Source organism: Archocentrus centrarchus, chromosome 6, assembly GCF_007364275.1.
Source record: "Archocentrus centrarchus isolate MPI-CPG fArcCen1 chromosome 6, fArcCen1, whole genome shotgun sequence".
NCBI lineage: Eukaryota > Metazoa > Chordata > Actinopteri > Cichliformes > Cichlidae > Archocentrus > Archocentrus centrarchus.
The window spans coordinates 17,010,230-17,026,907 of record NC_044351.1 but is presented as its reverse complement, the minus strand read 5'-3'; the positions used below and the strand labels follow the sequence as shown (position 1 = coordinate 17,026,907).

The 16,678-nt window shown below is 39.4% G+C and overlaps 1 protein-coding gene across 1 annotated transcript; it reads right to left on the bottom strand.

Annotated features, from left to right (window-relative positions):
• Positions 1-4,379: 4,379 nt before the first annotated feature.
• Positions 4,380-13,800, bottom strand: LOC115781813 (very long-chain acyl-CoA synthetase-like). Its single transcript, XM_030731678.1, has 10 exons — positions 13,285-13,800; positions 9,750-9,959; positions 9,506-9,661; positions 7,427-7,551; positions 7,132-7,326; positions 6,954-7,044; positions 6,455-6,653; positions 6,287-6,384; positions 4,677-4,807; positions 4,380-4,569 (listed from the first exon to the last, which is right to left on the bottom strand). Exons 1-10 carry the CDS (start codon positions 13,742-13,744, stop codon positions 4,393-4,395), a joined length of 1,842 nt encoding a protein of 613 aa, XP_030587538.1. The 5' UTR covers positions 13,745-13,800; the 3' UTR covers positions 4,380-4,392.
• Positions 13,801-16,678: the final 2,878 nt, after the last annotated feature.

Below are 16,678 nucleotides of genomic sequence, written 5' to 3'. Positions count from 1 at the left end.
GCAGCAGCTGGAATGAAAATGAGACTTCAATGGGACCTTTCCTTGTTTTTGAGTTGTCCCCAGTGTTTAGACCGTGTCTCCATAGATTAGGAAGTGTCTCTCTGAGCTGTTGTAATGTCAGAACAGGATAAGCTCCTCTCTGATTTTTTTTTTTTTTTTAATTTACTAGCCAGCTGACTGGGAATTCACACACTATCCGTTTTGAGACCGTGGCTTGAGCATTTTGGCAGTCCTCCATCTTTTTTCTTCAGTCTGGATGTTACAAGCATGGGTGGATCTGAATGAAAACCCCCACAGGACGGCTATTTGTCAGTTACAAGGGAGTCACAACTTCAAACATGTCTTGCGTCATTATTTATTTTTCTCTTTCATAACGTACTAAATGAACATCTTATCTTGAACAATATCTTAAACTAGAAACAGGAAAGTGTCATTTACCCGTAAAATCAGACTTCTTTTTGCAAGCAGAGGGGTCGCCACCTGCTGGCCATAAGAAAGAATGCCGCTTTAAGGCCTCCCTGCCTTTTAAGTGAGTCACTTTTCAGAAGTGGAAGCTCTCCATAACCAGCAATACTGGTTTGGCTGTTTGAAAAGTATCCACATAAAAGTCCAGGTGAAAGCATTTTAAGTGCTGCAGAATGGGAACACATGCATTTGTGTGTCAAGGGAGAGCCGGCCCAAGGCAGGCTAGGCAGCTGTTTCGGGCCCTGCACCAGCAAGAAGGTGGTCCCAAACAGAAAACAGACAAAACAGGTTGATAAGTGTATATTTTTGTGCTTGTGATATATAAATAACAATCATGCAAGAGAAAGTAAAATATTTTGATCAATATGTCCCAAAAAGGATTAATCCCTCTGAGTCAAAAAAGAAAAAAAGCAGAGGAAGGGGGGGAAGCAGCTGGATCAAAGTATATTTTTCCATTAATAATTACAGCAGTTTTACACAGGACACTCAGAGGACCTTTAAGTGAAAGTAAAAATTCCATATGCATACATGACAACAGACAACCGAAACTCCTAAATTCCAGCAGGAAGCAGCAGGAAATAGAAATTCAGACTGCTCACCGCACAGGAAGCTTCGTCCTCGCCCAAGACCACAAAATAAATTTGATGTTGTCCCACCAGGTTCTGCATCACCTCCTGCTGTATCTCCATCCTTGTCTGAGGTTCAGGCCAGGAAGGATGAAAATGTACTATCCAATCCCGAGAAGGACGGCAAACTCACAAAAGAGGCCAACTTTGCTGAGGTTACATCTCTGGATCCTCTTGCTAAACCTATGAATATTAGTTCAACACAGGGTGGCACTCTCACCACAGTGGAACATCAGGCCACCTCCTCCTGCTCCATCAGAGATGACACGGTCCTTTCTATTCTCACAGAAATCAGACAATCGCAGCCAAATGACAATGCAAACTTTGCAGCAGTGCTGCACACTAAAATTACTGATGTGACAGTGAAACACATTTTCCAGATGTTTCAGCTCGTGAACCCCAATGACTTGACCCATCATACAACTGTTGCTCAACCACCGGTGACTGTTCAGGCCTTAAATACTGCTGGAAGTGAGGAAGAACCAACAATTCCAGAAAATAACTTTGATATGGTGCCACTAGTTCACCCCCTGCTAAATCCTCATGCTTTTCTGAGGTTCAGAATGTATTTATATGTAACCTGAAGAAGGACCCCCTACCCACCAAGAAAACACTCTCGGCTATGGTTTCAGCTCCAAATCCTCCTGCTGAGCTCACAGAGCAGCCAACAACTATCTTACATCTTACTTAGCACCAGCTTCCTGTTGCTGGACCACAGAAAGGGATTGTCTTTAAGAAAAAGCTAAATATTTTCAAAATGTAAAGATCAGTAAAATTTGTGCCATAATAAAGATAAAAATACTCAATTACAAGTGAAGACAGCACATTCAGAATTTACTGTTACATTAAGTAGTGAGATAGAAATACAAAACCTGCTGAAAGAATTACAAGTTGTGCGAGAAGGTCAACATTTCTTTAGGATAACTCGTCATCGTACAGGATTTTTTAAGTCTCACTAACCGGTTGCGGCAGATGGCAGCCCCTCCCTGAGCCTTCAGCAGGAAGCAGCCCTCACCTTACAATATAAAGCACCTTGAGGCGACTGTTGTTGTTAATTGGCTCCAAATAAAAAAGAAAAGAAAGAACTGAAATTGAACATCCTGTTAACTTTTTGAAAATATTTCCAGAAAATAAGTAAATAATTTGGCAATAATTCCAAATATGAATTCCACAAACAAACAAACAAATAAACAAAAATCCCTCGACATTGATTTCCTATTGTTTCTGCAATCTGAACACATTTGAAGCTGTTGTGGAGTTGAGGTCACTGAGTGAACTGTTCCGTCATGGATAATCCTGATCATCCTCTTTCTCCAACAGACTATTCCAGCTCTGCTGCCACAAGGAGGGATACAAAAAGCCTTCCATAACTTATGCACTAACAAGAGAGAGAACCATTCATAACCACAGTCAATTTAGTCAATCACCAGTTCTCCTAACAGGCATGTTTCTGGACTGTGGAAGGAAGCCAGAGTAGCCAGATGCAACCAAAGCAGGCACAGGGAGAGCATGCAATCTCCACACAGAGAGGCCCCAGCTGAGGTAGCAGTGCTAACCACTGTACCACTGCTCCACCCTTGTAAGGTCTTTTTTTCTTTAGACATTGGCTGCTTTTTCACTTAATTTCAGTCCATTCCTTGTACTTGACCATTTTCAGAGGAATGTTTTTTGTTTATTACTGTAAGTCACTTAACACTGACCTATGAATCATTCACGTATAAAAATGCACCTAACTCAAGGGATGAACCAGTGTTATGTCTACACATAACAGACAACTTAGCAAAGAACCATTTTTAAACTGTAGCTTTAGGCACTTTGTAACTAGCAGCCTGTCACAAAACATATCATTATTCACATTTCTTTAGTTGAATATGAAAAATGCCAAATGCCAATTTAGTTGACTATTAGTATTTCTTAAAATAGCCAATTTTAATGATTATGTATTTTTCTCCTTTTGGGGGGATAATAATAATAATAAAATAATAAAACCCACATTTTTGAAAAGTATACCTGTGTCAAAAAGCTGTAAATTTCACTGATTTAACCAGCTTTCTCTGACAAGTTTTTTTTTTTAAAAGGGACATTTTTGCTACATTGATGTTCTGGATAAAACCATTCACTTAAAACAAAATCTGGACTAATTTGTAGAGAAGAGCAGCTTAAATTAGTACTGGAGCTATCAAATTGTATGTTGTGGGAAAAATTGAGCACTGAACCCAAACTGATTCTCTGAAATTTACTGAAAGAACCGTCTGCAAACGGATCAATACAACACAGTCTTCACACCAGCATTGATACTGAAAAGGAGAAATAATACTTCATTTTACTCATGTGTGGATACAGTCTGCCTAGTCCAGCTGAGAGGAGTTTTCCTCCCACCTTCATGTATCTAATAATCTCAAACAAACCTTACAATTAATTGCTTTCTATCTTCACACACACACCCTTTTCATACATAGAAATCAATTCTTGCAAGACAGTCACAGAGATTAAATCAGGTGAAACACAAATTTTCCACTACATTGTACATTTAAAAAAAATCTTAAAATCATCCTGCCATAAAGAGGGCAGAACAGCAAATGAATGACGGAAAGATATGATCGCTCTTGCACTACCAAAAGTCTACATGGACCAGAATGCAATGCAGTGAGGAAGTCCACAGCAATCAGTTTACTCAACTGGAAAAATTCATTGAGTGAAACAATCACTGCACTCACAGCTCGGTTCATCAAGCTCAAACACAATACCCGAGGAGGAAAAATCATTTCGGCTGTGTGCATGAAATCCCAGATAAAATAAGAGACCTGTTGGCCTACAGAGCTCTGCTGTCAAATGTTTTACTTGCACAATATGTGATATATTGGAATGGAAACTAATTTGGCTGTAGGTCAGCCATTATGGGCCTGATACTTACTCTTTTGTTGTTTACAAATTGCAAAACTTTGTGAAAAAAAAAAAAAAAGTAAAACATTTAAAATCTGTCCACAATATTCTGTAGCCTTTTGCCCAATGAATACTCATAGTAAGATACAGAAGAATTTGCCAACAAATAAGGAAGGAGTAGCAAAGTTAAACATCAGCATTTCATTTCTTGAATGTTTTGAAAATTTGTAAAAATAAATACATAAATAAAAAAATCAGAATCTGATCAGCTCCACTGACTGTTGTCTGTCATCAATAAAATTATGAAGGAAAAGACATTTATACCATGTCATTAAAATGTGCAGCCAAATGTGCCACACACTGCCATTAAAATGATCTGCTAACATGTGAAAAGGTAGATTTTTTTTGTACTTTAAAATTAGATTTTGATGTTTCCTGCTATAACTGAATCAAATACATCTGGTGTGAGTGGAGTGTAATTCTTCTCTTTTTCATTCAGAAAGTAGAGCCGGTCTGTTATTTCATTTGGGTTGAAGCCCTGCTCCACCAGTTTCATCTTTATTAGCTTGAATGTTCCTGTAGCATCCAGTGACACCTGCAATAAAAATCACAGTACAACTAATTACCAGTGGACGAAACAAATCATGTTGGCAACAAAAAGGCTAAAGCACAAATGCATTTGTAAAACTGGAGTAAACTTGCTTGAATCCTGATAAAGCGTGGCCTGGCGTAGGTCGGCAGGAAGTTCTCAACATGGTTATAAACAGCTGTGGAGTCAAACTTCAGTCCTTCTCTTAAAGTAACAGCAGCCATCCCAGCTGTTCCCTCCTGACCTGATAACAAAAGTTAAATAATCACAAAACAGCAGTTAACTGAAGTTCAGTTACTAATTAAAAGCAGGTGTTTTCCAGCCTGCGTGCAGTATTGTGCAAAAGTCTCAAGCCACCCATCATTTCTTCATATTGTGACTTTCTTGCCATTTTAAAAAGTGGTCATGACCAATGGTTCTCCAGGCTTTTTCTTTGGACATTGGCTGCTTTTTCACTCATTTTCAGAGGAATGTTTTTTGTCTGTTACGCTGCTTAGTACTGTCCTATGAATCATTCAAGCATAAAAAAAGGCACCGACTCAAGGTATGAACCAGTGTTGTGCCTACACATAAACAACATGGCAAAGAACCAATTAGAAACTTTATCTTTAGGCACTTTGTTACTGACAGCCTGTTGCAAAAATGCATCATTTGTTCCCATTTCTTTAGTTGAATCTACAAAAAATACCAAAGATAACACAATTTAACAGGAATAAAATAGTATTTTTGCACCAACAAGGTGATTTCCACAGAGCCATATCCACGACATGATATGCAGTGTATCCTTGGGAAAAAAAAATCTGAGGAATGTGGACAAATGGAGGTTAAAAGAAGACGTGGCAGGCCTAAAAAAGAACTCTCTACAGCAGATGAACAGTATCTGAAAGAATCCATCAAAGCACCCTACACAGGATCTGAGAGATGCATCTGGCCCTTCAGTTGATCCATCTACTGTTCACTGAAGCCTCATCAGAAATGTTCTTAGTGGAAGGGCGGCTGTCAAGGAAGAGAAACAGGGAGGCTGACACATTTTCAGTTAGTTTTTGTAAAATAAATAATGACAGTGTAGTATGCAGTGTGTTGTTGTTCATCTGCTGTTCTATTTAAGTAATTTTAGAACCTCGTAAAGGATAAGATGATCTTTCATTTGGTTCTTATCATCTCCTGAGGTCAACACCTTCGAAGTGAAAGCAGGTGCACTTTCTTTTAACCTGACTGTGTATTTAAGAAAGCATGTGAGGTGTGTTATCATGCTGTGTTTTAAACTCTTTGTCTAATGTTAAAAACCTTGTGTACTGAAGTAAAATATCTCAGTCAAGGTGCATGGCCACCACAATAACTTCAACTGATCTACAAAGTCCAAACACCACTGAGAAAGTAGGTTTCATGATTCCTGGCAATACTTTTAAAAACTGGTAATTCAGAATATCTGAGAATTTCTATCTTAATAAAAACATAATTTAAAGAGTCAGATTTGCAGTTTTCTTAAGATAAACAATACAAGAGAACAGAATACAGATACTGTCCATATTTTTGAATAAATACACCAATACGTAAAGATTCAAAATTTGCTGAGGTTTTTAATATTATCTTCCAGCTAAAAGTTACCCATTTATTGAAAGTTTGGTTTTATTAACTGTGGCGTACTTTGTTAGAACACAGTGTCTTCTTGAACATCTTGTTATTGTTTTTGGCAACAAGTGCAGCAGAAAGCAACATTTACCTGGCACTTTGACTCCATAAACATTGGCCTCTTTAATGCAGTCAGCCAGCGTGAGGATGTCAGCCACCTCAGCTGTAGCTACGTTCTCTCCTTTCCATCTGTCAAAAGTTTTTTTAGTGCTTTGTGTGAACTCCGATTTTTAAGCTTCAATTCAAAAGATGAACTCACCTGAACGTGTCTCCAACACGATCATTGAAATAAATGAAATTATCCTCATCGATGTGCAGCAGGTCGCCGGTGTTGAAGTACAGATCACCTTTCTTGAAGACATTATGCAGCTTCTTGTTCTCAGTTTGCTGCAAGTCTCTCGCATAACCAACAAATGGAGATTTTGCTGTTATTTTAGTCACCAGAAGTCCAGGTTCACCTGATCAAATTAATTATGAAAGAAATAATCTTTGGGGCTGTTACATTTAAAGGCAGCATACATGACATTGTTGTAAAGACGTCATATTATTGAGTCTTTTAAACATCCACTTTGTGCGTTGTGAAGTACACTGTGGCTGAGCAAACAATCTGTAGAATTAGGAAAGCACAGAAACTGTTTTGAGCATTTATAAAGATGCATGGGTGAGAACTTTAGAAATAAAACAACAACAAAAAATGGACAGAAAAAAAAAAATAATAACCATCATCAGTGTTATAAGCATCTCCAGTGGCAACAGACCTTTGGCAGCCTCTATGCAGAAACCAGATGAATCCCTCAAAGGCTCTCCTTTGTCTATATCATATTTGATCACAGCATATGGAAAAAGCCACTGCAAATTTAAAAGAAAAAAGCTGGAACACTGCTTACTGAGTGACAGGTTTTCCTTCTTAATGTGGACTCAAACATGGACTTTTACCTTGTTCAGGAAGGTGTCTCGCCCAATAGCTCCCACCTTGCCGCTATAATTCAAAAGACCAAAGTTCCCCTCTGTCAATCCGTAAAATTCTCTGATTTGAATGTCTCCAAACCGTCTTACAAAGTCCCTCCAAACATCTGCTCTCATCCCGTTGCCTATTGCAAGTCTGACTTTGTGGTTTTTATCACTGAGTTTCTGTTTGAAGAGAAAATAAGAAACATGAATTTGTTTGCTGTTTTTGTAACGTTTCTGTGTGTGACAGTAGCATTAATATTGATGTTATGTTGGTACAAACCTGTGGGGTGTTGCAGAGATAACGCATAATTTCTCCTATGTACTGTATAACAGTGACGTTATATTTTCTACAGTCGTCCCAGAACTGAGAAGTAGAAAATTTACTCCTCAAAACAACAGGAATACCTGCACACAGCAACAGATAACAGCACACTTTCAAGAGTAGCAATGGCAGCAGTCGCTATTTTTCCTTTGTCAACAAATTACAAGAAACATATGAATCAGCCGACACTGTTTGTACCAGATAACTTGTTCCTTCATTTTCATGAAGAAGAACTGCACTATATGTTTGCTCAGTTCTGTTTACACCATGCTGCTATGAACAATAAATAGAGAAGCTGTTTCAAAATGGTCCGTCAGCTCTTCATTGATAGCACCAAATCTGCTCATGTAAATCAAGACTGAATTTAAATTGGATGTAATTGAAAACACTGAAAGCTTCAGGTGTCACGACATCTGCTGCTACCTAGTTTTCACTTGCAGTAGATAGAGTTACAGCTGATTGACTGGTCAGAGGCGTATTCTGTCCTTGTGGTTCTAACTTTGCTAATGACCAGGATCAAACCTGTTCTTAGATGTTTAACTTTATGCAAAGTGCTGTAACTGTAGTTTAATTCTTCATCTCCAGTTCTTTTTTCATTTCTTTGTTCAGTGAGAGAAATCTAGTCTGCTTTGGCCTTGAACAAGTCCGTTAAAGTCAGGGTGAATGTCTGAAATGGAAATGTGAAGGACAGCAGGCAGGTGATTATCACTGAGAGGATCTGTAACGGGATTTATTAAACTTCATCACTGAGAATATTTGTTCACATATGAAGTAGATCCAAATACAACCAACATCTTCTGAGCATGTCTCCTTATGTGTAAAAATCCAGCAGTGATGCTGATTTAAAGTGAATCAGAAGTACAACAAAAAGTCAGTGCTCTTGCCCTGATGAAGTTAACTATTTTAGTTACAATATCAACAATGTGGTTAATTTTTAGCACTGACTTGCACAACATCTTGTGCAAAAATACCAATTTCAGTTCAGGGTTCATTTCTTGCTCCGTTTCAAAAGTCCAACATTTTTCCCTGTCAGATTTGGACAACCATCAGTTGGAACACCTGCCAGTTTATCCTATTTCAGCCCCAAACATGCAGTTACCTTAATGAACAGATCACTCTCTGTTGTCGTCCCTTTCACTGAGTGCATTGCTGCCAGATCCTCCCTAATCTTGCAGTTTTGTTGGAAATCAAAGCTCATCTTGACTGTTGCATCCCTGGATGTGTAAATCTTGGTAAAAAGTTATTTTTGCTTTTTTAACTTTGCTAGCAAAGGTTCAGATGTCCATTCCTGCATCAGTCAAGTTCTTCTGTTTTTGATTCAAACTGTAATCGTTAAACACTGTAATCTGCTCTCCACAAACTAAGTACAGTGAACCCTCGTTTATCGCGGGGGTTACATTCCAAAAATAACCCGCGATAGGCGAAATCCGTGAAGTAGTCAGCTTTATTTTTTACAATTATTATACAGTACTATAGAACGAAACCAAAGATCAAAACCTGTTTTCAAGCCGAACACATTCTGTGCTGGACAGAGACGAGGGACGGAGGAGATTGATTGACAGCCAATCAGGACGCAGAACACGATGCGCGTTCATACACTGTTAAAAAAAAAAGAAAAAAAAAAAGCATAAAAAACTGCACTAAAAAATCCGTGAAACAGTGAGGCAGCGAGAGGTGAAGTGCGTTATAACGAGGGTTCACTGTACTTGGCTTTACCTCTGACTTCAGTTGATAGTATGGGGTGGTTGGTGAGTGTAAGTGCATATTAATCCACAGCTATAACAGTACCCAAATTGAAGGGCGCTCAATAGAGCGCATAGCTGGCCCACCCCAAATTTTCTATGTGCTGATACTACGCTACCAAAGTTTAATCAAATTTCATCTAAGTCATAATTTTCCAAGTTATCCTGCTAACGGACAGACAGACTGCAACTGAAAATGTAACTTCCCTCTACCTACTGGTGGGCAGGGTAATGAAATGCAATATTTACCAATGTCTGACTGGTGTAATAATAAAAAAAACAAAAGAGTGCATACCCCTCTCAATGGCCCCAGTGAAGACAAGCAGGCCGGTGCTGTGATAAAGAGGGAGGCTATCATAAATCACATCTTTGGAGTCCACTCCTGACATAGCCAGAAATAAAGACAAGCTCCACAGTTTGCTATGAGTGACCACAGCTGCTTTAGGAAGACCTGTTAAAGAAAAGCCAAAGGCCCAGGTAGTGAGTCAACTGTTTCTTTTACTAATGAATGGTGAATCTCAGCACCTGAAGTAGTTTACCTGTTGTCCCTGAGGTGTATATATAGACTGCTGGACTCTGCAGTGTCACATGTGACCTTAACACTTTGGGTAGAGGCTCAGAGGAAGCCTCATTCATTTTGTCTTTGAAGCTCTGCACACCTGCAGTTTTGCATCTGTCAGTTAAGATGAAAACAGTGACCTGCTGTTCGAGCAAATGGGGCAGGACCTCCTTCACTGCATCCAGTAACTCTAGAGGAAAAACAGACATAGGTAGGATGCTCCTGCACTTTAATAATCTTCAACTATATCTTCTCTGGCAGCATTGTAGGATATCAGTGGTGAAAGAGGTGCTTAGATCCTTTAAGTAAAAAGACAAAAATGAACAAATACTTGAGCACAAGTAAAAGTTGTGTATTTGAAATGTTAGATTAACGTGTTTGCAGCAATAGCACGTAGAAAACCTCCTGGGCTACTTACATAAGTGGAGATTTTAGGAATAATAAAAATATTATTTGTATTGCACTTTTCAAAACACAGAGTTACAAAGTGCTTCGCATATATAGATAAATGTACAGACACATCATCAATCATATGGTCACAATTTCATTCCAACATATACACAAATAGTTGTATACTATAGCCAAAAATTAGGTGAAAAAGATTAAGGGAACACTAATCTATAAATATGTATTTTCAGCAATCTTTTAAAATGAATCACAGAATCAGCCAACCTGGTTTTATGAGGAAGGCTGTTCCAAAGTTTGGGTGCCAAAACCTCAAAAGCACAATTGCCTCTGGTTACAGGCCGGCTGCAGTAATAAGGTCTCAATAGCTCTGATATATTAGCAGGGGCCTGTCCATATAGCACTTTATATGATAATAATAGAATTTTAAAGTAGATTCTGAATTTCACTAGAAGCCAGTGAAGCGCTGCAAGAATAGGTATGATATGTGAATGTTGGCTAGTTTTTGTTAGCAGTCTTGCTGTTGCATTCTGCACCAACTGGAGACAAGCTATGAAGGACTGAGATATCCACGTAAAAAGTGAGCTACAAGGGGCACCCGGGTGGCTCAGTGGTGGTGCAGGTGACCATGTGCATATGCCATCTTGTGCTGCATGTGGCGTGGGTTCAAGTCGCGGCCTGTCGCCAACTTGCCTGTGTGTGCTTCCCCCATTTCCTGTATCTACACTTTCAACAAAAGCTGCTGTGGCCAAAAAAAAAGTGAGTTACAATAATCAAGGCAGGAGAAAATGAAGGATTTTGATTTTTGCAATATTTCTGAGGTGAAGAAAACTAGACTGAATGAGCACTGAGATGTGAAATTCAAAATTCAGATGTTGGTCAAATATGACACCAAGGTTCTTAACAGAGAAAACCCAACAGTCAGAAAGACCCCTTATGAGCAAGCATTTGGCGACAGTGGGAAGGAAAAACTCCCTTTTAACAGGAAAAACCTCCGGGAGAACCAGGCTCAGGGAGGGGCAGTCATCTGCCGTGACCGGTTGGGGCTGAGGGGAGAGAGACAGGACAAAACATGCTGTGGAAGAGAGCCAGAGATTAAATACAGAGTGAAGTATAAAGTAAATAGGGTGAATGAAAAGAAACGGTGCATTATGGGAACACACACACACCAGCAGCCTAGGCCTATAGCAGCATAACTAAGGGATGGTTCGGTCACCTGATCCGGCCCTAACTATCTTGAATCTTGAAGCTACTCTAGAAATGTCCAAGAATAAAGATGTGGAGCTTGAAAGGAGCAGAATGCAGTCCTGTGAAAAGTGAAGTACATCCCATTATTATAGAACCAACTTTAATAAGAATAACTGTTAAAGAAATCATTTTCTGTATGACTTTATCAGTCTCTCACATTGTGGAGGAATTTTGACCTGCTCTTCTTTACAAAGTTACTTCAGTTCATTGAGCTTTGGAGGCATTCATTGATGCACAGATCTCTTAAGGCCCCGCCATAGCATCTCGGTTGGGTTGGGGCCTGGACTTTGACTGGATCATTGGACCACCTTGATCGTTTTCTTTATCAGCCATTCTGTTGCATGAACAAATCTGGGCCAAGCTTTAGCTGACGGACAGATCGTTCAGTCTTTTTCTAATTGGACTCTCGGGTTTTTTGCAGTTTCTCTGAGCATTGCACCGTCTGGGGGGCATTTGCTGGGATGTTCACTCCTGGGAAGATTGTGGCATTGTGATAACACACATCTGAATGCTCCAAATTACCACCTGACAAAACCTTTGCTTTGTCTTTTGAACACTGATCAGTTAATCAAGTGCATATGATTAACAGCACCTGCTACTTCTTACCCTCTTAAATTCCTGTTGAAGTGGAAGGTGCACTTCATTTTTCAAAGGACTGTAAGTCTCTTTAAAGACAATGTTGTCTCTTTTTCCTGTTTTCACTCTGCCTCAATAACATAGCTGAGATGTAAACGATTCCTAAAAGTTATTCCAAAACAAACTCAGCAGGAATAATATTACATGAGAAAAGTTGTTTGAATGTTTCAACATTTGAAATATCAGTGAGCCTCGCTGCATTATAGATTATTATAAATTACTTTTGAATTGACATTTTACCTGATTTCACAATCAAAATGTCCTGGAAGGGAGGCAAGCCAACAAGTCTCCCAATGGAAAAGTATACCTACAATATATGAACTATTACCTTGTCAATGCTGTTAATGCTTTACATGCTCCTCATCTGTTTAGTTACTGATTACTAACACAGGGATTTGTCCCCTTCGAAGAGGCTCTAGATAAATCCGAGGTTCAAGATTGATTTATGGTAAAAAAAAAAAAAAAAAAAAAAAAAGACAAAATATAACATCTTCCTGAAGAGGTGGACTAGATTAGTTTTTATTAACATTTGTATTTTAATCTTTATTTGTTTCACTCTGTGAAGTCTTTGCAAGAGACAAGTCTTTTTGGTAGAACTGAAGATATCTGAAATATGGCATGCAGACACTGTCTCTCTTCACTTTATTTGTCAGCAGTGAAGAGAGACAAGGAAGTCACGCAGGACCAGATGCGAACCTGCACTGTCGGCACCTACACGTGGCATGCGTGGTCACCTGCTCTTCCACTGAGACAATTAGGCACTCCTGAGTCCCCCTTTTTTTTTTTTTAACTCTACAAATGTACCTATACAAACATTTGTTAAAATAGTGAATTTTCTGTAAATCAGTCAGTGGAGCTAACTGGAAATATATTACCACAGCTTAAAATACTCAACAAATTTAGGTGTACTCAAAACAACTGAGTTAGAACTTCAACAATTCATTTTTAATTCTATTTAATTTATGGGAATGAGTGGCTCTGACTTTTTCAGCAGATTAAGTTAAATGAACTTACTTCTTTTATTAAGATATACTTTTAGGTTTTACAGTGTATTACTGGAAAGTGACCTTTGACTGACACACTGTGCAAACTTTGGATTTTTACATGCCACTCTAGTTTGATGTCAAATTATTTATTTATGAATTTATTTGATTACTGAGTGTTCAATAAATGTGTTCTGTACTTTGTCCACGATTTAACAAAGCAGACATACATGCAGATCCTACCTTCAGCTGCTACCAGAGTTTTGGCTCCGCTGCAGTTGAGGCAGTGTAACAGAGACTTGGACCTGATGTTGTTGTTGAGCAAAGTCCCGGAACATCCAATCTTCATCAAAGCCAGCCAGAGCCACAGGAACATCGGCTGGTTCTCCAGGAACAGCGCCACCGTGTCACTTTCTTTTACGCATCCAGACTGCAAAAGCGCTCTGGCGGCTTTGTTGCTCAGGAGATCTGCATCCTGGTACGTGAACGTTTCATCTTTAAAATAAATGAAAGGCTTGTGCGGCTGCGTCTTCACCAAGTCTAAAAACCGGTCCAGGATTAAGTAATTGGTCTGCATGCACTTTAAGATGAAGCGCCTTACCTTTATTTTAGAGAGCACATATTGGACATCCTGGAAGAAGTAAGGATGGCGGAGTAAAAGGCCACCTAAAATCAAAGCTGCGCACACTATCAAGACCAGCATGTTTATCTCTAAGATGTCCTGATGAAGAGAGAGCACTGGTATAAAAAGGGGTGACGGGGAGGAGCCCAGACACAATGCCAAAGGTCGAGACATATAAAATTATGTACTGAATAATCAAATGATCTACATCAATGATTTACAGCATAAAGCACTGCTTTCACTTGTTTTATAACGCCGTTTTAGATTGTATTACTGGAACAAACAGATGAGAGGTGTAGCATCCCCTCTTGCTGAAGTGATTGGGACTGGGTTAACTGATGATTACCAACACCCGCGTGATGCACGGAGGAGCGATCATCGATACAAAAGCTGCCGGTGAACACAAAGAAAGGCTGCAGACACTCGCAAAGAAAAAAAGACAGAGCTTTTGCTGGGCTGTGGTCCCTCATACAGACAGAGGGGTAGGTACTGTTCATAACTTTTAACTTTTTGTTTTGCCAACAGCCACTGGCAGTTCTAGTTTTTTTGGGGCCCAAGGCAAAAATTCACAGGGGCCCCTCCAACCATCAACATGTTACTATAATGTGACAGCACCAAAAATAATAGTCTATCAGAGATGGCAAAAGTACAGACATTCAGTGTGTACAGACAGTGATAGATGAGGGGATGGTCTTGTTACATGATGGCAGCCGTGGGTGTGTCTATTAACAGTATCTTATAACCGAGCGAGGGTTTAAGATGACAGCATTAGATTTTATTGTTTGTGATGGTCATATCCACAACCACACTACTGAAATAATTTAATATTTATTCACACTTCATATTCATGGAGCTCAGATACAGATTTAAGCCCGCCTCATTTTCACATTTAATGTTGCAGTCACTGAAGCAACAATTGCATTCAGACGTGTGTGTGTGCGTGCGTGCGTGCGTGTGTGTCTACTGAGATCTGTGTATATTCAGATCCATGTGCAAGCATGCGTTGATTTTAATGGATGAAAAGTCTTAAAGTTCGAATCACTGAAAAACACACAGCTCATCAGTTATGAGTCACTCAGCTTTTCAGATGGCTGCGGGGAGTAGAGGTGGGTGGATTGATCCAAATACTGATAGTATTGATACCAACACTGATATTGGTATTGGATCAATGCTTTATCTTGTTTGTTCCCTCTAAGTTCAGTATGTTTCTTACATTCAGAAACATGCTGACATGTCAATGCAACCACCACTCTTCAGAGGATGGAATTTCTAGGATGTGCAGTTGCTGTAGAAAAAGGAGTAAGCGTTAAGGTCGCATAACACAATACAGTGCTCTGAATTTACTCACAAATGTCCTTTAAATGTTTATTTGCATCTGAATGTATGGCATGATGGTTCAACATAATGCCATATCATTTCTATATACAGGTGCTGGTCATAAAATTAGAATATCATGAAAAAGCTAATTTATTTCAGTAATTCCATTCAAAAAGTGAAACTTGTATATTATATTCATTCATTACACATAGATTGATATATTTCAAATGTTTGTTTCTTTTAATTTTGATGATTATAAATAACAACTAATGAAAACCCCCCATGTTTGAGTGTAAATGCAGTTTTCAATACATTCCCTGCTCAAAAGTTTTTGTCTCTTGCACCGATTTCTTCTTTTAGCATTGTGAAGCTCTACTTAGAACCTTCTTAAGATCCAATAGTGCAAAATGCAAATTCTTGCAATTTTTTAACTGGTCTTAAGATTTTGATCAGGAGTGTATATGATTACAAACATCTTCTTACCAACAAGCAGAGCTCAAAACTATTTTGTGGGTCAAAAGCAGCATTACATTAGGTTAGTTTGAGGTCTGGAGCATCAGCTTTGTAGGTTTATTTAACTGAACTGGATGAAAGAAACAACTGAAAAAACTTGTTGAAGGATTCACAGAGTCAGAAATCAAACTGTGGAATGTGTCAAACTGATAAAAACTGAATGCTTTGTCGAACTGGGTGTGTCACGCCCTTTACACAAAAGTGGAATCTTCTTCTAATTGTCATGGGTCATGGCGTCATGCATGGTTTGTGGGAGTGTCTGTGTTCCACATGATCCGTTGGGGCAGGTAGCTGTTTCCTGTCACAGCGTCACCTGGGCGCACGCCTGTTCCTGGTGGTCAAGGTCAAGAGTATTTAGGACGAGCTGAGACGCCTACTCGCCGCCAGATTGTTCTACCTCCCTGTGGTAAACCAGGCTGCTTTGCATTTTGGAAAGACACTCTTGCTTACTCGTTATTCACTCTGTTGTTAATGTTGCTTCATCATCTCAGCCCGTTTAGCATCACCTTCCCTCGGAGCGGTGAAACCAGCCTCCACCACGCTGGAGCCCATCTTCTCAGCCACCTGCTCTCCCGCTTCCACCTGCATGACCCTCGGACCTCCTCGGCTCTGATTCACTCCGCCAGCCACGTCCCAGACCAGTCATTAAACCTGAGTTCCTGAGTAAGCCCCCCCGGACGATCACCTTTTCATCTAATCAGTTCCTGCCTGATCCTGTTTGCTTTCTCTTTTCAGATTCTCTGTGCTTGCCAGATTATTCTCAACCCTCGCCTGTTTTGTTATATCTGTTTTTATGAATAAACCTTGTTTCCTGTGAACTGTTGCCTCTGCACCTGGGTCCTTTTCCACCGGCCGACATGACACTGGATGGAAATTATTCCACGTGTGAAACATAAAAAAACTGAAGGTTTTTCCACCTGGGTGTGCCACCCCCTTTACACAAAAGTGAAAACTTGTTTAATCATACTAGAAATGGGATGATCCACACACTAGTGTGTAAATGTATTGTTTCTTTGATCACTACAGTTGTGTTGCTCTGTGCTAATGTGTTTGAAAAAAGGTTTTCTGACTGATAAGCTGGACTTTAACAGGAAAAACTTGTATTAGGGACCACAATGTACCACTGGAACACAGGAGAGATTGATTGAAACTGCTCTCAAAATCTGGATATTAGAATATAGGAGA

Bases quoted from the DNA above. Each gene is read 5' to 3' on its own strand.
- LOC115781813 (XM_030731678.1), bottom strand. From the start codon at position 13,744: ATGCTGGTCTTGATAGTGTGCGCAGCTTTGATTTTAGGTGGCCTTTTA. The intron at 7,045-7,131 runs GTAAAAGTCCAT...TTAAATTTGCAG, and splicing joins GAGACACCTTCCTGAACAAG to TGGCTTTTTCCATATGCTGT. The intron at 6,654-6,953 runs GTCTGTTGCCAC...TAATTTGATCAG, and splicing joins CTGCATAGAGGCTGCCAAAG to GTGAACCTGGACTTCTGGTG.